Source organism: Schistocerca americana, chromosome 7 (assembly GCF_021461395.2).
Source record: "Schistocerca americana isolate TAMUIC-IGC-003095 chromosome 7, iqSchAmer2.1, whole genome shotgun sequence".
In the NCBI taxonomy this organism is placed as follows: domain Eukaryota; kingdom Metazoa; phylum Arthropoda; class Insecta; order Orthoptera; family Acrididae; genus Schistocerca; species Schistocerca americana.
The window spans coordinates 359829708-359847989 of record NC_060125.1 but is presented as its reverse complement, the minus strand read 5'-3'; the positions used below and the strand labels follow the sequence as shown (position 1 = coordinate 359847989).

Here is an 18282-nt window from a genome sequence, read left to right as displayed (position 1 = left end):
AAATTAGTGAATGCCTAAGATCAACAAAAGATGCTCGTCACCCCCTAGCCACCCCAGAGGTATATAAAATTCCGTGTAGTTGTGGCAGGGTTTACATAGGAACTACAAAAAGAAGCATCAATACACGGTTGACGGAGCACAAAAGAAACTGTCGCTTGGGACATATCGACAAATCGGCAGTAGCAGAACATGTTTTTAAGGATGGAGATCACGAAATAAAATTTGGTGAGACAAGCTTGCTAGCGAGGACATCGCATTATTATACATGCATGTATAGAGAGGCAATTGAAATCCACAAACTTCAATACAGTTTTAATCGTAAAGAAGAAGGATTAAAATTGGACACGATATGGCGGTCGACGTTGCATCAATCACGTGACAATTGATTGCCTGCAATCGAGAGAACAGACGATAGCCAGATATAGCTACACATCAATGCCACATGACGTGCGGTGGCGCCCTCTATGATCTCCATATAAGCGGCGGCCCCAGCTCCTAGCAGCCAGTCGTCGACTCACCTCGGAAGATCTTCTCTGTAGTTGAGAACGAAACGTCAGGGAGAAGTAGTTCTATAGATCGACCACGGCAACTTAGCCTGGAAGTGTTTACTGTTGTGTATTAGTGTACAGAATACAAGTAATGCAGATTTTGCAAGCGCTTAAACTTTTCAATTAATTAATTAGTTGCATTTTTTATTATCCGCATTTGTGATAACTGATTATGATGTGGAACATAATAATTGAATTTATTCTGTAATTTGTACTGCAAGAGTAGTTACCAAATAAAACTGACTTGAATTTTTAAAAAATTTCATATTTTATGACACATTTAATTCATTTGCGAAATGAGCAAACATCTTCAAATATGTTTATGGCTGTATGATTTGCTCTTTTCGTTGTTGAAATTATCTATTGCGAAAATATGTTTTATTCGTAGTACTTTATTTATGAATGCTAATGTTTTAAAATCAAATGATTGTTAATTCCAAACTTAATGTTGGAGTTAATATATTACGAGGTGTTTGGTAATTGGGTGATTCCATGTTACAAATATCATTCACTCAGTTTCCGTCAAGATACTGGAACCTGTGGGTGAAATTGTACAATAGTACAACAAATAAAGCAAAATGACAGTGGCAGGCAGAATCCAACGATATAAACTTCTTTGTTTTATTTCAAAATCCGTCACAGTTGGGATAAGTTATTTCCTTATCGTCTGGTATTATGAACATTAACATTCGTTTTTCCTTTCTTAAAGTAGTGCCACCATTGATGCACTCTGATATCACCCATCACATTAGGTTCATATGCAACACAAAATTGATGATAAATGTCAGTAGTTTTGACTTTTTTGCCACTGGCAATCTTCTTACAGAACAAATGATACATTTCTGGGATTTTCAGTTGCTTTGCCCAATTTGCTAAGCACACTGAGCTAGTACCTCAGTCAGTGTAATCATTGTTTCGTTCCCTCAACTACTTCCCATGCTACATGATAATGTCGATCACTGTCCAGATAACCATTGTAGTTCAAGGCTATGATTTTACATGCCTTTTTTTATGAACAGAAAGGATTTTTGTAAAAGTCAAACTGGGCTCAGCTGCTTCAATATAGATTAGGGGAGAAAACCATGAATGGGATCTACAGCAACACTTGAGACCTTGAATTACTTCCAGCTACATACTGAGGCTACACAAACTAAAACAAATACACTCTTCAATAATCTTTCGCTCTGCTGTACCTGGCAACATTTTTAAAATCCTTCAAATTTCACAATACTTTATTTTGTAGTAACTAAAAGAGACTGGGTCAGTACTTTTAATGTGAAGTGGTTCATCTCTCCCCCTCTGCCTCCCCCTCCCCCTCTGCCTCCCCCTCCCCCTCCGCCTCCCCCTCCCCCTCCCCCTCCCCCTCCGCCTCCGCCTCCCCCTCCGCCTCCCCCTCCCCCTCCCCCTCAGCCTCCCCCTCCCCCTCCCCCTCAGCCTCCCCCTCAGCCTCCCCCTCCGCCTCAGCCTCCCCCTCAGCCTCCCCCTCCGCCTCCGCCTCCGCCTGCCCCTCCGCCTCTGCCACCGCCTCCCCCTCCCCATCTGCCTCCCCCTCCCCATCTGCCTCCCCCTCCCCATCTGCCTCCCCCTCCTCATCTGCCCCCCCTCCCCATCTGCCTCCCCCTCCCCATCTGCCTCCCCCTCCCCATCTGCCTCCCCCTCCCCATCTGCCTCCCCCTCCCCATCTGCCTCCCCCTCCCCATCTGCCTCCCCATCTGCCTCCCCCTCTCCCTCTGCCACCCCCTCTACCTTTGCCTCCCCCTCTACCTTTGCCTCCCCCTCACCCTCTGCCTCCCTGTCCCCTTCTGCCTCCCCCTACCCCTCCCCCTCTGCGGCCACGCCGGCCGGAGTGGCCGTGCGTTTCTAGGCGCTACAATCTGGAACTGCGTGACCGCTACGGCCGCAGGTTCGAATCCCACCTCGGGCATGGATGTGTGTGTTGTCCTTAGTTAGGTTTAAGTAGTTCTAAGTTCTAGGGGACTTATGACCTCAGCAGTTGAGTCCCATAGTGCTCAGAGCCATTTCAACCATTTGAACCTCCCCCTCCCCCTCCCCCTCAGCCTCCCCCTCCCCCTCCCCCTCAGCCTCCCCCTCAGCCTCCCCCTCCGCCTCAGCCTCCCCCTCAGCCTCCCCCTCCGCCTCCGCCTCCGCCTGCCCCTCCGCCTCTGCCACCGCCTCCCCCTCCCCATCTGCCTCCCCCTCCCCATCTGCCTCCCCCTCCCCATCTGCCTCCCCCTCCTCATCTGCCCCCCCTCCCCATCTGCCTCCCCCTCCCCATCTGCCTCCCCCTCCCCATCTGCCTCCCCCTCCCCATCTGCCTCCCCCTCCCCATCTGCCTCCCCCTCCCCATCTGCCTCCCCATCTGCCTCCCCCTCTCCCTCTGCCACCCCCTCTACCTTTGCCTCCCCCTCTACCTTTGCCTCCCCCTCACCCTCTGCCTCCCTGTCCCCTTCTGCCTCCCCCTACCCCTCCCCCTCTGCGGCCACGCCGGCCGGAGTGGCCGTGCGTTTCTAGGCGCTACAATCTGGAACTGTGTGACCGCTACGGCCGCAGGTTCGAATCCCACCTCGGGCATGGATGTGTGTGTTGTCCTTAGTTAGGTTTAAGTAGTTCTAAGTTCTAGGGGACTTATGACCTCAGCAGTTGAGTCCCATAGTGCTCAGAGCCATTTCAACCATTTGAACCTCTGCCTCCCCCTCCCCCTCTGCCTCCCCCTCCCCCTCCCACTCTGCTTCTCCCTCCCCCTCCCACTCTGCTTCTCCCTCCCCCTCCCACTCTGCTTCTCCCTCCCCCTCCCGCTCTGCTTCTCCCTCCCCCTGCCCCTCTGCCTCCCCCTCCCCCTGCCCCTCTGCCTCCCCCTCCCCCTGCCCCTCTGCCTCCTCCCCCCCTGCCCCTCTGCCTCCCTCTCCCCCTGACACTCTGCCTCCCTCTCCCCCTGACACTCTGCCTCCCACTCCCCCTGACCCTCTGCCTCCCCATCCCCCTGCCCCTCTGCCTCCCCCTCCCCCTCTGCCTCCCCCTCCCCCACTGCCTCCCCCTCCCCCTCTACCTTCCCCTCCCCCACTGCCTCGCCCTCCCCCACTGCCTCCCCCTCTGCCACCCCCTCCCCCTCTGCTCCCCCTCCCCCTCTGCTCCCCCTCCCCCTCTGCTCCCCCTCCCCCTCTGCTCCCCCTCCCCCCTCCCCCTGCCCCTCTGCCTCCCCCTCTGTCTCACCCTCCCCCTGCCCCTCTGCCTCCCCCTCTGTCTCACCCTCCCCCTGCCCCTCTGCCTCCCCCTCTGTCTCACCCTCCCCCTGCCCCTCTGCCTCCCCCTCTGTCTCACCCTCCCCCTGCCCCTCTGCCTCCCCCTCTGTCTCACCCTCCCCCTGCCCCTCTGCCTCCCCCTCCCCCTGCCCATCGGCCAACCCCTTCCCCCTGCACCTCTGCCTCCCCCTCCCCCTGCCCCTCTGCCTCCCCCTCCCCCTGCCCCTCTGCCTCCCCCTCCCCCTGCCCCTCTGCCTCCTCCCCCCCTGCCCCTCTGCCTCCCTCTCCCCCTGACACTCTGCCTCCCACTCCCCCTGACCCTCTGCCTCCCCATCCCCCTGCCCCTCTGCCTCCCCCTCCCCCTCTGCCTCCCCCTCCCCTGCCCCTCTGCCTCCCCCTCCCCTGCCCCTCTCCCTCCCCCTCTGCCTCTCCATTCGCCTCTGCCTCTCCTTCCCCCTCTGCCTCTCCATTCGCCTCTGCCTCTCCCTCCCCCTCTGCCTCTCCATTCGCCTCTGCCTCTCCATTCGCCTCTGCCTCTCCCTCCCCCACTGCCTCTCCATTCGCCTCTGCCTCTCCCTCCCCCACTGCCTCTCCATTCGCCTCTGCCTCTCCCTCCCCCACTGCCTCTCCATTCGCCTCTGCCTCTCCCTCCCCCACTGCCTCTCCATTCGCCTCTGCCTCTCCATTCGCCTCTGCCTCTCCCTCCCCCACTGCCTCTCCCTCCCCCTCTGCCTCTCCCTCCCCCTCTGCCTCTCCCTCCCCCTCTGCCTCTCCCTCCCCCTCTGCCTCTCCCTCCCCCTCTGCCTCTCCCTCCCCCTCTGCCTCTCCCTCCCCCTCTGCCTCTCCCTCCCCCTCTGCCTCTCCCTCCCCCTCTGCCTCTCCCTCCCCCTCTGCCTCTCCCTCCCCCTCTGCCTCTCCCTCCCCCTCTGCCTCTCCCTCCCCCTCTGCCTCTCCCTCCCCCTCTGCCTCTCCCTCCCCCTCTGCCTCTCCCTCCCCCTCTGCCTCTCCCTCCCCCTCTGCCTCTCCCTCCCCCTCTGCCTCTCCCTCCCCCTCTGCCTCTCCCTCCCCCTCTGCCTCTCCATTCCCCTCTGCCTCTCCATTCCCCTCTGCCTCTCCATTCCCCTCTGCCTCTCCATTCCCCTCTGCCTCTGCCTCTCCCTCCCCCTCCACCTCTCCCTAACCATCTGCCTCCCCGTCCCCCTCTGCCTCCCCCTCTGCCTCCCCCTCTGCCTCCCCCTCTGCCTCCCCCTCTGCCTCCCCCTCTGCCTCTGCCTCCCCCTCTGCCTCTGCCTCCCCCTCTGCCTCTGCCTCCCCCTCTGCCTCAGCCTCCCCCTCTGCCTCTGCCTCCCCCTCTGCCTCTGCCTCCCCCTCTGCCTCTGCCTCCCCCTCTGCCTCTGCCTCCCCCTCTGCCTCTGCCTCCCCCTCTGCCTCTGCCTCCCCCTCTGCCTCTGCCTCCCCCTCTGCCTCTGCCTCCCCCTCTGCCTCTGCCTCCCCCTCTGCCTCTGCCTCCCCCTCTGCCTCTGCCTCCCCCTCTGCCTCTGCCTCCCCCTCGGCCTCTGCCTCCCCCTCTGCCTCTGCCTCCCCCTCTGCCTCTGCCTCCCCCTCTGCCTCTGCCTCCCCCTCTGCCTCTGCCTCCCCCTCTGCCTCTGCCTCCCCCTCTGCCTCTGCCTCCCCCTCTGCCTCTGCCTCCCCCTCTGCCTCTGCCTCCCCCTCTGCCTCTGCCTCCCCCTCTGCCTCTGCCTCCCCCTCTGCCTCTGCCTCCCCCTCTGCCTCTGCCTCCCCCTCCCCCTCTGGCTCCCCCTCTGCCTCTGCCTCCCCCTCTGCCTCTGCCTCCCCCTCCCCCTCTGGCTCCCCCTCTGGCTCCCCCTCTGGCTCCCCCTCTGGCTCCCCCTCCCCCTCTGGCTCCCCCTCCCCCTCTGCACCACCCCTGTGCCTCCCCCTCCCCCTCTGCACCTCCCCCTCCCCCTCTGCACCTCCCCCTCCCCCTCTGCACCTCCCCCTCCCCCTCTGCACCTCCCCCTCCCCCTCTGCACCTCCCCCTCCCCCTCTGCACCTCCCCCTCCACCTCTGCACCTCCCCCTCCCCCTCTGCACCTCCCCTCCCCCTCTGCACCTCCTCCTCCCCCTCTGCACCTCCCCCTCCCCCTCTGCGCCTCCCCCTCCCCCTCTGTGCCTCCCCCTCCCCCTCTGCCTCCCCCTCCCCCTCTGCCTCCCCCTCTACCTGTGCCTCCCCCTCCCCCTTGCCTCCCCCTCCCCCTTGCCTCCCGCTCCCCCTTGCCTCCCCCTCCCCCTTGCCTCCCCCTCCCCCTTGCCTCCCGCTCCCCCTTGCCTCCCGCTCCCCCTTGCCTCCCGCTCCCCCTTGCCTCCCGCTCCCCCTTGCCTCCCGCTCCCCCTTGCCTCCCGCTCCCCCTTGCCTCCCGCTCCCCCTTGCCTCCCGCTCCCCCTTGCCTCCCCCTCCCCCTTGCCACCCACTCCCCCTTGCCTCCCCCTCCCCCTTGCCTCCCGCTCCCCTTGCCACCCACTCCCCATCTGCCTCCCCCTCCCCCTCTGCCTCCCCTTCCCCCTCTGCCTCCCCTTCCCCCTCTGCCTCCCCTTCCCCCTCTGCCTCCCCTTCCCCCTCTGCCACCCCTTCCCCCTCCACCTCTGCCTTCCCCTACCCCTCTGCCTCCCCCTCCCCGTATGCCACCCCTTGCCTCCCCCTCCCCCTATGCCTCCCCTTGCCTTCCCCTCCCCCTATGCCTCCCCCTCCCCCTATGCCTCCCCTTGCCTCCCCCTCCCCCTATGCTTGCCCTTGCCTCCCCCTATGCCTCCCCTTGCCTCCCCCTCTGCCTCCCCCTCTGCCTCCCCCTCTGCCTCCCCCTCTGCCTCCCCCTCTGCCTCCCCCTCTGCCTCCCCCTCTGCCTCCCCCTCTGCCTCCCCCTCTGCCTCCCCCTCTGCCTCCCCCTCTGCCTCCCCCTCTGCCTCCCCCTCTGCCTCCCCCTCTTGCCTCCCCCTCTTGCCTCCCCCTCTTGCCTCCCCCTCTTGCCTCCCCCTCTTGCATCCCCCTCTTGCCTCCCCCTCTTGCCTCCCGCTTGCCTCCCCCTCTTGCCTCCCGCTTGCCTCCTCCTTGGCTCCCGCTTGCCTCCTCCTTGCCTCCCCCTCTGCCTCCCGTTTACCTCCCCCTCCCCCTCTGCCTCCCGCTTGCTTCCCCCTCCCCCTCCCCCTCTGCCTCCGGCTTGCTTCCCCCTCCCCCTCCCCCTCTGCCTCCGGCTTGCTTCCCCCTCCCCCTCCCCCTCTGCCTCCCGCTTGCTTCCCCCTCCCCCTCCCCCTCTGCCTCCCGCTTGCTTCCCCCTCCCCCTCCCCCTCTGCCTCCCGCTTGCTTCCCCCTCTGCCTCCCACTTGTTCCCCCTCCCCCTGCAGTACTATGGCTACCTTGTTTTAACAGTGTGGCCACAGACACCTGCTGACTGTGACTCTACAATGAAAAACGTGTGGCTGCACTTCTTGAAACCTGTCCCGTTTATGTGGGCAGAGACATCGATGGTGCTCCGTGTCATGGAATAGAAAAACGGAAAAAATCATGGCGTCATGTCTTAGTGACACACACACACACACACACACACACACACACACACACACACACACACACACACACACACACACACCTAATCTTTCTTCACAAAAATCCCATTGTTCTTGATACCACTGGTGCTCATAATGATATTTTAACATTTTGAATCTGTGCCTATATTGAATCTCCATTACTCCTTATTATGCAACTTTCCAAATTGCTTCCATTCGTTATAACAGTTTAAATTTATTTAGAATATTAAATAATAAAAATTGCAAATCTAAACACGCACATAAAATTTCTTCAAGACACTTTAAGATTCCACTGATGTTTCATCATTGTCATTGTCCAAGAAGTCTTCTTCCTTCTCTCCTATTGTGTAGTGTTGTTGGAAATTTTTAATGTTTTCTCACATGTAGGACTCGTGCTTTTTTATGGTCTGCAATTCTGAGGTATTGGATTGGCTCATAACAATTATCTCATATGGATGTGTGGATGAAGTATGTGCTAGAATTTTCTCTGTTTATTTTCTTACTTTCTATGTGTATCTGTACTTCTAAAAGTGCATACTTTATATTCTAAGAGCTCTACTTCACAACTCTCCCTCCGTCTTATATTCAACCCTCAGTGTGTTTTTCGCCTTTGTTCTATCATTCACTGCTACTTTTAGTGAACCACAAAATTATTGCACCTGGGATTGAGGGTGCTTCAATCAGCTTGTCGTGAGTTTTTATCATTATACTTCATGAAGACAGGCTGAACGATTTGATAGTATATGCACAAGTGCCCTGAAAGCATTCACACTCTGAGATGTTTTCCTTAATCACCACATTTTTATCAGCTGTAGTGCTGTCAGTGGGTGAAGCAGGGGAGTGGTGGGACAAGAGAACAGTGGTGTGTGCGATGCTCACTCAAGACTCTCCTGCCATTTCTAGTCCTTTTTGTAGTTCACAATGCAGCTCATCACGTGTACACAATTCAAATGTTTTTCAAAATTGATTGTTCAGTGATTACAGTTCAAAGAGCTTCTTACAACCCGTTTGTTATTCCATTTAACGAAAATGTTCGTGAGTGTGTTACACTTACAGTGGGTTGAGAATTCCTGAAGAGTAGGTTGGGGGTGGGATAAACGTCTGACCGACCTAAAAGTGCTCATACACCGGAGATTGAGATTGTAAGGCAGCCTGTTTTGCAGTCCCCAAAACTTTCAGCAAGGAAGCTTGTTGCAGCTGTTGGGCTTCCTCAGGTGAGTGTAAGAATAATTTTATACAGATACTTGCACTTTCATTCATATAAAATCATGTTTGGCTAAGAACTTAAACCTACAGATTTTGTACCCCTTCAACAGTCTTGTGAAAACATCCTGCAACGTGTCCCAGAAGATGCTGTATTTTTGTGTAGTGGTGGGGCCCATTTCCACTTACGTGATGATGTAAACGGACAACATTTCTGCTGTTGTTCTGCTCTCCCTCCCAAACCCTGCAAGAAAGACCATTGCACTCTGATAAAGTGAGTGATCGATTTTCAGTTAACAGAGGTTGTGTTAATGATCCATATTCTTTTGAAGAGGATGGTGTAATACTTATGGTCACTTCTCACGCTTACTTTGCCATGCTTGATTACTTCTTATGGATTCAATTTCAGAACTTAGGACTGGGCAAGCCTAAAGTGTGGCTCCAACAAGATGGTCCTACAGCACACATTTCTGGGATGTCAACGAGAATGTTCAGAGACTTGTTTCCTAGAATATTGATCTTGATACATGGGGATGTTGCTTGGCTGCCCAAATCACCAGTCCATGAGCTATTCCACAAGACATGACATGCTGGGCGGTTATACATTTCAGACGTCACCTTGAATTGTGTGTTGCTTGCCTTCCAAGACAGTCATTACAAACTGTTATCATGACATTGTAAGTTTTTGAATAACCACATTTCTCTCTGCAAATGTGGTAGGTTTTCAGTTATTGTTAGTTTTTTTGTCTTAAGCTTATTGCAAGTTAATTAAAGAGAATTTTACACCAGACACATTTTGCTTTTATTATAAAGCGTCTTCCGTGGATATTATGCAAATTGGATGCATGTGTTTGTATATTTCTGGTTGTTTTAGATTAAAAACAGCATTTTGTTTATAAAGTTGGAGAGCAAATCACTCAGTGTTTCCATCTCTTGTTCACATATTCTTCAGACCACTGCTTCCTCCCTCCATGTTAGCAGCAGTTGATTTCGAAAGACTTTTTTTCACATATACACTTGGCAGTTTTTGCCCTGCTGCAGTATTTCTTGCATTGCATTTGCATTATTTACACCACCTCACTTTTATAAATCTAACTGAAGTTGTATATGTTGTCACTTTGTGAAATGATATTTTCTTAAATTTTATTTTTATTTATTTTTTATTTTTTCATCCACCTGTACTATCAGTCCATCAGCAGCAATGGAGGCTGAACCTTTGACAATGCCAGTCACTAATGCTGAAGAACCAGAGACAGAAGCCAACAGGCAGTTTGTCAGCAAGTGACCACAAAGCCTTAACAGTTTTGTACTTTGAGAATAACTGGATAACTGCTAATGGATGTATGATGGTTTCTTTTCTGTATCTCATCTAATATGACAGTTGACTCTGAAAGGAGAAGGGATAAAGATGGTCTCAATTATGTCCGCATTGTGATGCGAGAGATTTTCAGTATTTTAGAAAACGGCTTCAGGAGGAAAGTGTTTTAGAATTGAAAACTTTGCAGACTAAGCACACAGGTGGAATTATTGGGGAATAATTACTTCAGAAATCAAGACTTATGTTGCAGTTTTAAATTTAAATACAATCTAGGTGCTTCCTAAGAACATCTGCTGTGCCATCTTTCTGTTTAATTTATTCACCATGTTCAATATGTCACGGTACACATTGAGAGAAGTAACTATCAGAATATAATTATGTGGTGTGGATTAATAATTGACTATTAGTCTGTTTGTGTGTATATAGGGTATAAATGAGACTCATAGCTTTGGAGAAAGCTGTCGGTCCCTCATTTAGTCATTGCTGCTAATATTTACGTGACTGCACCAATATTTTGATACAGTAAGACTAGAAATGTGAGACATACTAACAGTTAACATTATTACACAACGTTCTGCTAACAGGAGCTTTCAAACTTTAAAATCGGTTACATGGAGTGGCAAATTAAATGTTTTCCTTTAAGTTTTCATGAATTACTATGTTATTTCCATGTACCTACCAGCAGCTTGTTAGTGGCCTGTGCACCAGAATACAAAACCTGACTGTAACCCTAGACGGTGAGGCAAAGCCCACAAATTATTTTTCTGTTTTCTATTATGGTTATATGCATCAAAGTCCATGTGGATCTAATTTTTATCACTAACTACCAATCCCATTAAGAAGTAAATAAGTGTAACAATTCAGAGATGTAGATGATTGTGCAATGTGTGGTTATTTCCTCTAAACTTTTAAAACATAATTTTGATTTCTTTGAGTCATTCTGGCATGAAATAACAATTCTTTGTATCATTAACACAGTGGTTAAACTTTATTTTCAGTATTGTACATGTTAAATATTGTTACAGCCAAGAATGTCATAAAGGGAAATTGTGAATACGTTTGAGGTATGCTGTTTCGTGTGACCTCAGTTTGCTTTATTTTAATTAATGAGCAAACTGATAAAGAAATGAAATATAGTGATTAACATTTGTAATGTTCAATTTTATCTTCAAATGAAAATGTATAAGGGGTGTTCAAAAAGAAACGAGCTAGAGTCTGGAATGTGCAAACCGGTGACAGGACGGTAATATCGTGGCATGTGTAACAAGTTGTAGTTCCGACCAGATCGTGGAAGTTCACAACCCATCGCTAGAGGGTCCGCGTGCATGTCACATGACTATACAGAGCTAGCAACAGCATGGATCAATCGTCCAACGCTGCCAGTCTGATGTTCTTCTTTGACCAAGATGGCCCCTTCTGTTTCGCTTTCTGCAGCATGGGACAACAGTGAATGCCCAGCGTTACTTGCAAACCGTGACCACCGTTTGCCAAGTGATCAAATCAAAATGACTAGGCAATCTCACCCATGGGGTCATTCTGCTCCACGACAATGCAAAGCTTCATACAGCCAACACAGTCATGGCGCTCCTGCAGAAATTCAAATCGGACATTCTCGGCCACCCTCCATAGAGTCCGGACCTCTCTCCCTGCGATTACGCTATTTTTGGTCCCCTTAAAAATGCTCTGAGGGGCAAACGATTCACCTCTGGCTACAATGTCTGACTGTACATGCAGACCTGGTTAACATTGCAGCCCCGAGAATTTTATGAGACAGCCATTAACCACATTGTGTCACAGTGGGACAAGTGTCTTAACAGCCAAGGTCAATACTTATAACATACAGGTACTGGTTTCTGTAATTATGCCTCTGGCTCATTTCTTTTTGAACGCCCCTTATATATCAAAGTAATTCTGTTGCATTGTTTTCCCCTCCTTTTCTTAAAAATTTTCTCTTCAAATGTGCAGGTGTGTCGTGGAATAGTGCCAGTCTACAGAGGACAGTGGAAGGTGTGACAGCTGTTTTGTTGTCTCTTAAGAAGTGTCCATTTATACGATACCAGAGTTCTTCCAGAATGGCCAAAAGACTAGCTGAAAAAATAAGGGTGAGTCATTAATTTTTTTTGCAGGTTATCCATAGTGTGGGTGTCTGTAGCTCCTTCCTATGTTTCCTAGGTGATGGTGGAAGCAAAAAAGAAAACCTAGCATGAAAGGATATAAAACAGTAAGCATATGCTACTGCAGCATAAATGTTTTTGACGGTCCTAAATGTGAACTTGTGAATTAGATATGAGCTGTGGAATCATTCTAATCTGAGGGTCAAGTTCTTGACTGTAAGAAGAATAGACCTGTATTGCCACAGTTATTCCTTACCAGAAATCCCTTTCAATAATTGTCAAACATGATGACCAGTCCTGAAGAACTGAGGTGAAAGCAATTCGCAAATAAAAATGGGTGACACTTGTATTTGGCTATTTAAGCACTTCATTGTAATATGCTGGATTGATCATCTTTCTGTCTACTATATGTTCGTTAAGGGGAGTTGGAACACCCTACCCCGAGATGTTAAATTAGTGGCTTGGCTTCTCTGTATTTCAGGAACCACTGTAGCCATTGACATGAAACTTTTACAGGACATTAAACTGTTTGTTCTGAGTCTACTGAACTACAATAATTGCATTTCAGCCACTGCTTTCAGAAATAAAATTTTTTAATTACATAGTTAAAATTTTGCATACTTTTTTTGTGTGTTACCCTAAATAATTTTAATTATACATAACATTATGTTCTTCTTTTAGTTCAGTAGACTCAGGATATGTATGTTATTACTCCCTGAAAATTTGAATACTCTACTCAAAGTGCCCCCCATGAACCATGTACCGTGGCGTTGGTGGGGAGGCTTGCATGCCTCAACGATACAGATAGCTGTACCGTAGGTGCAACCACAATCGAGGGGTATCTGTTGAGAGGCCAGACAAACGTGTGGGACCTGAAGAGGGGCAGCAGCCTTTTCAGTAGTTGCAGGGGCAACAGTCTGGATGATTGACTGATCTGGCCTTGTAACACTAACCAAAATAGCCTTGCTGTTCTGGTACTGCGAACGGCTGAAAGCAAGGGGAAACTACAGCCGTAATTTTTCCCGAGGGCATGCAGCTTTACTGTATGATTAAAATATTCCGGAGGTAAAATAGTCCCCCATTCGGATCTCCGGGCGGGGACTACTCAGGAGGTCGTTGTTATCAGAAGAAAGAAAACTGACATCTACGGATCAGAGCGTGGAATGTGAGATCCCTTAATCGGGCAGGTAGGTTAGAAAATTTAAAAAAGGAAATGGATAGGTTAAAGTTAGATATAGTGGGAATTAGTGAAGTTCTGTGGCATGAGGAACAAGACTTTTGGTCAGCTGAATACAGGGTTATAAATACAAAATCAAATAGGGGTAATGCAGGAGTAGGTTTATTAATGAATAAAAAAAATAGGAGTACGGCTAAGCTACTACAAACAGCGTAGTGAACTCATTATTGTGGCCAAGATAGACACGAAGCCCACACCTACTACAGTAGTACAAGTTTATATGCCAACTAACTCTGCAGATGACGAAGAAATTGATGAAATGTGTGACGAGATAAAAGAAATTATTCAGATAGTGAAGGGAGACGAAAATTTAATAGTCATGGGTGACTGGAATTCAAGCGAAGGAAAAGGGAGAGAAGGAAACATGGTAGGTGAATATGGATTGGGGCTAAGAAATGAAAGAGGAAGCCGCCTGGTAGAATTCTGCACAGAGCATAACTTAATCATAGCTAACACTTGGTTTAAGAATCATGAAAGAAGGTTGTATACATGGAAGAACCCTGGAGATACTAAAAGGTATCAGATAGATTATATAATGGTAAGACAGAGATTTAGGAACCAGGTCTTAAATTGTAAGACATTTCCAGAGGCAGATGTGGACTCTGACCACAATCTATTGGTTATGAACTGTAGATTAAAACTGAAGAAACTGCAAAAAGGTGGGAATTTAAGGAGATGGGACCTGGATAAACTGACTAAACCAGAGGTTGTACAGAGTTTCAGGGAGAGCATAAGGGAACAATTGACAGGAATGGGGGAAAGAAATACAGTAGAAGAAGAATGGGTAACTTTGAGGGATGAAATAGTGAAGGCAGCAGAGGATCAAATAGGTAAAAAGATGAGAGCTAGTAGAAACCCTTGGGTAACAGAAGAAATATTGAATTTAATTGATGAAAGTAGAAAATGTAAAAATGCAGTAAATGAATCAGGCAAAAAGGAATACAAACGTCTCAAAAATGATATCGACAGGAAGTGCAAAGTGGCTAATCAGGGATGGCTTGAGGACAAATGTAAGGATGTAGAGGCTTATCTCACTAGGGGTAAAATAGATACTGTGTACAGGAAAATTAAAGAGACCTTTGGAGAAAGGAGAACCACTCGCACGAACATCGAGAGCTTTGATGGAAACCCAGTTCTAAGCAAAGAAGGGAAAGCAGAAAGGTGGAAGGAGTATATAGAGGGTCTATACAAGGGCGATGTACTTGAGGGCAATGTTATGGAAATGGAAGAGGATGTAGATGAAGATGAAATGGGAGATTCGATACTGCGTGAAGAGTTTGGCTGAGCACTGAAAGACCTGAGTCGAAACAAGGCCCCCGGAGTAGACAACATTCCATTAGAACTACTGACAGCCTTGGGAGAGCCAGTCCTGACAAAACTCTACCATCTGGTGAGCAAAATGTATGAGACAGGCGAAATTCCCCCAGACTTCAAGAAGAATATAATAATTGCAATCCCAAAGAAAGCAGGTGTTGACAGATGTGAAAATTACCGAACTATCAGTTTAATAAATCACAGCTGCAAAATACTAACGCGAATTCTTTACAGACGAATGGAAAAACTGATAGAAGCTGACCTCGGGGAAGATCAGTTTGGATTCCGTAGAAATGTTGGAACACGTGAGGCAATACTGACCTTACGACTTATCTTAGAAGAAAGATTAAGGAAAGGCAAACCTACATTTCTAGCATTTGTAGACTTAGAGAAAGCTTTTGACAATGTTGATTGGAATACTCTCTTTCAAAAAATACAGGGAGCGAAAGGCTATTTACAGTTTGTACAGAAACCAGATGGCAGTTATAAGAGTCGATGGGTATGAAAGGGAAGGAGTGGTTGGGAAGGGAGTGAGACAGGGTTGTAGCCTCTCCCCAATGTTATTCAATCTGTATATTGAGCAAGCAATAAAGGAAACAAAAGAGAAGTTCGGAGTAGGTATTAAAATCCATGGAGAAGAAATAAAAACTTTGAGGTTCGCCAATGACATTGTAATTCCATCAGAGACAGCAAAGGACTTGGAAGAGCAGTTGAACGAAATGGACACTGTCTTGAAAGGAGGGTATAAGATGAACACCAACAAAAGCAAAACAAGGATAATGGAATGTAGTCGAATTAAGTCGGGTGATGCTGAGGGAATTAGATTAGGAAATGAGACACTTAAAGTAGTGAAGGAGTTTTGCTATTTGGGGAGCAAAATAACTGATGATGGTCAAAGTAGAGAGGATATAAAATGTAGACTGGCAATGGCAAGGAAAGCGATTCTGAAGAAGAAAAATTTGTTAACATCGAGTGTAGATTTAAGTGTCGGGAAGTCGTTTCTGAAAGTATATGTATGGAGTGTGTAGCGTTGGCAGAAGAGCCAACACCGTGTTGCTAGAGGAGGCCGAAATGCACGCTTTTAAGCTCACGCGAATTGGCGTAAGGTCTGGAACATTACAAGGAAATGAGAACTTAGAAAAACGGACGCAGTTGCTGTAATACTTAACTTTAATCCATAATAGTAGAACATCTCTCTTGACTGTACATGCTTCACAAATATCAATATAACTGGTAATGGCGCCTTGCTAGGTCATAGCAAATGACCTAGCTGAAGGCTAAGCTAACTATCGTCTCGGCAAATGAGAGCGTATTGGTCAGTGTAGCTTCGCTAGCAAAGTCGGCTGTACAACTGGGGCGAGTGCTAGGAAGTCTCTTTAGACCTGCCGTGTTGTGGCGCTCGGTCTGCAATCACTGTCAGTGGCGACATGCGGGTCCGGCGTATACTAATGGACCGCGGCCGATTTAAAGGCTACCACTTAGCAAGTGTGGTGTCTGGCGGTGACACCACAGAGTGTAGCCATGTATGGAAGTGAAATGTGGACGATAAATAGTTTAGACAAGAAGAGAATAGAAGCTTTCGAAATGTGGTGCTACAGAAGAATGCTGAAGATTAGGTACTGAATAGAATTGGGGAGAAGAGGAGCTTGTGGCACAACTTGACTAGAAGAAGGGATTGGTTGGTAGGACATGTTCTGAGACATCGAGGGATCACCAATTTAGTATTGGAGGGCAGCGTGGAGGGTAAAAATCGTAGAGGGAGACCAAGAGATGAATACACTAAGCAGATTCAGAAGGATGTAGGCTGCAGTAGGTACTGGGAGATGAAGTAGCTTGCACAGGATAGAGTAGCATGGAGAGCTGCATCAAACCAGTCTCAGGACTGAAGACCACAACAACAACAATACTCAAAGTGGTTTCTGAGATTTAGGGAAAAATGCAACAGAAAATGTTAATTTTCAGCAATAGCTTCTAAAGTTTCAAAATACTGTAACTCCCTTTATATAAGCTTAATTTTTTTTTATTTTTAGTCACTCAGAAGCACCCAGCACCATACTGTATATCATCCTCTTGATCTTTTTCCAAGTTTTTCCTTCTTTCTGGACTCCTTAGTGGCCAACTGTGCTTCATACTCTACTTTATCGATGCGAACCTTGTCCATCGGTTCACTGATGCAGCTTGCTCCAGGATTAATTCCCATACGCTGTAGCACTTTCACCCTACCATTGTTGCCATCATTAAAAACAACAACAGCATCACTGACCTCCCACCTTAGTGTCTTAATTCCAACAAAAATATTGCTTGGTAAGCGAGTTCATATAAGATTATTTAATAACTCATTGGGATTTTGAGTCTGACCATGCAGACACTTCTTCAGTAATTCAGGATTTACCAGGTCTCTGTAAATAGATTTTGTGATATCCATGACTGCTGCTGTGATGGAATGTTTATGGCTGCATGAACTGTTTGAGTACTGAGCATTGCGGTAATTGCACCATGAATTAGGTCCAGGAGGGCAAATGTGGTGTACTGGTTTTTCATCGGTTGCCTGCTTCATTTTCAACAAATCCTAAGTATTATTTCTAATGGCCATCCCATAATACTCCTTTAGTTCATCAGTCATTTTATCTGTCAGCCTGTCTCTTATGGTTTTACCATCAGGAAGTTTCTTGTCTCTCAAACTTTGTTTCAACTTCCTCAAGATGGTATCAATCCTCTTCTGGACATGACCTTTATAACTCAGCAACCCACAGCCTTCTATATAGAAAATTACAGATTTTATTAGGTCTTGAAGTAATGCCCATAAAAATTTTATTTTCAACCAGTGTAGATTATATTTAAAAAATACTTCCCATGTGAGTTTATAAGTGATGTATATATATCATTTATTCATATCAATATAATAGAAGGAAACATTCCACGTGGGAAAAATTATATATAAAATCAAAGATGAGGTGACTTACCGAATGAAAGCGCTGGCAGGTCGATAGACACACAAACAAACACAAACATACACACAAAATTCAAGCTTTCGCAACAAACTGTTGCCTCATCAGGAAAGAGGGAAGGAGAGGGGAAGACGAAAGGAAGTGGGTTTTAAGGGAGAGGGTAAGGAGTCATTCCAATCCCGGGAGCGGAAAGACTTACCTTAGGGGATTGGAATGACTCCTTACCCTCTCCCTTAAAACCCACTTCCTTTCGTCTTCCCCTCTCCTTCCCTCTTTCCTTATGAGGCAAAAGTTTGTTGCGAAAGCTTGAATTTTGTGTGTATGTTTGTGTTTGTTTGTGTGTCTATCGACCTGCCAGCGCTTTCGTTCGGTAAGTCACCTCATCTTTGATTTTATATATCATTTATTCGGAAGATTGCAAATTTTATAATGAGATAAAAATCCGAAAATGTGAAAAAAAAATTTTTTTTCTGTTCTAACTCCCCTTAAGCTGATAGTAAACTAGGACAGTGAAAATTATTGTCATCTTAAATATGTTGATTAGATACTTTCTGATTGTGGCAAGACTGACTGATACTTCTGTTTGAAAGTCCAGGTTGGAATATCAACAGTATTATGAAAATGATGTGTTGCTACTCATCATAAAGATGACACGTTGAGTTGCAGAGAGCCACACTGAAAAGACTGTTACCCAATGAGCTTTTGGCCTTTCTTCAGAAAGGAAAAGGAAAACACCTACACAATCACACAAACACCTACACAAGTGCACAAACAAGCACA

The 18282-nt window shown here is 48.4% G+C and overlaps 1 protein-coding gene across 1 annotated transcript in view; it reads left to right on the top strand.

Moving 5' to 3' along the window:
• LOC124621810 (vacuolar protein sorting-associated protein 45) overlaps positions 1-18282 on the top strand; it is a 148625-nt gene that overhangs the window by 24960 nt on the left and 105383 nt on the right. Inside the window, exon 4 of the mRNA XM_047147247.1 lies at positions 11855-11991. Coding sequence (XP_047003203.1) covers positions 11855-11991 — 137 coding nt within the window. The remainder of the gene's footprint in view (positions 1-11854; positions 11992-18282) is intronic.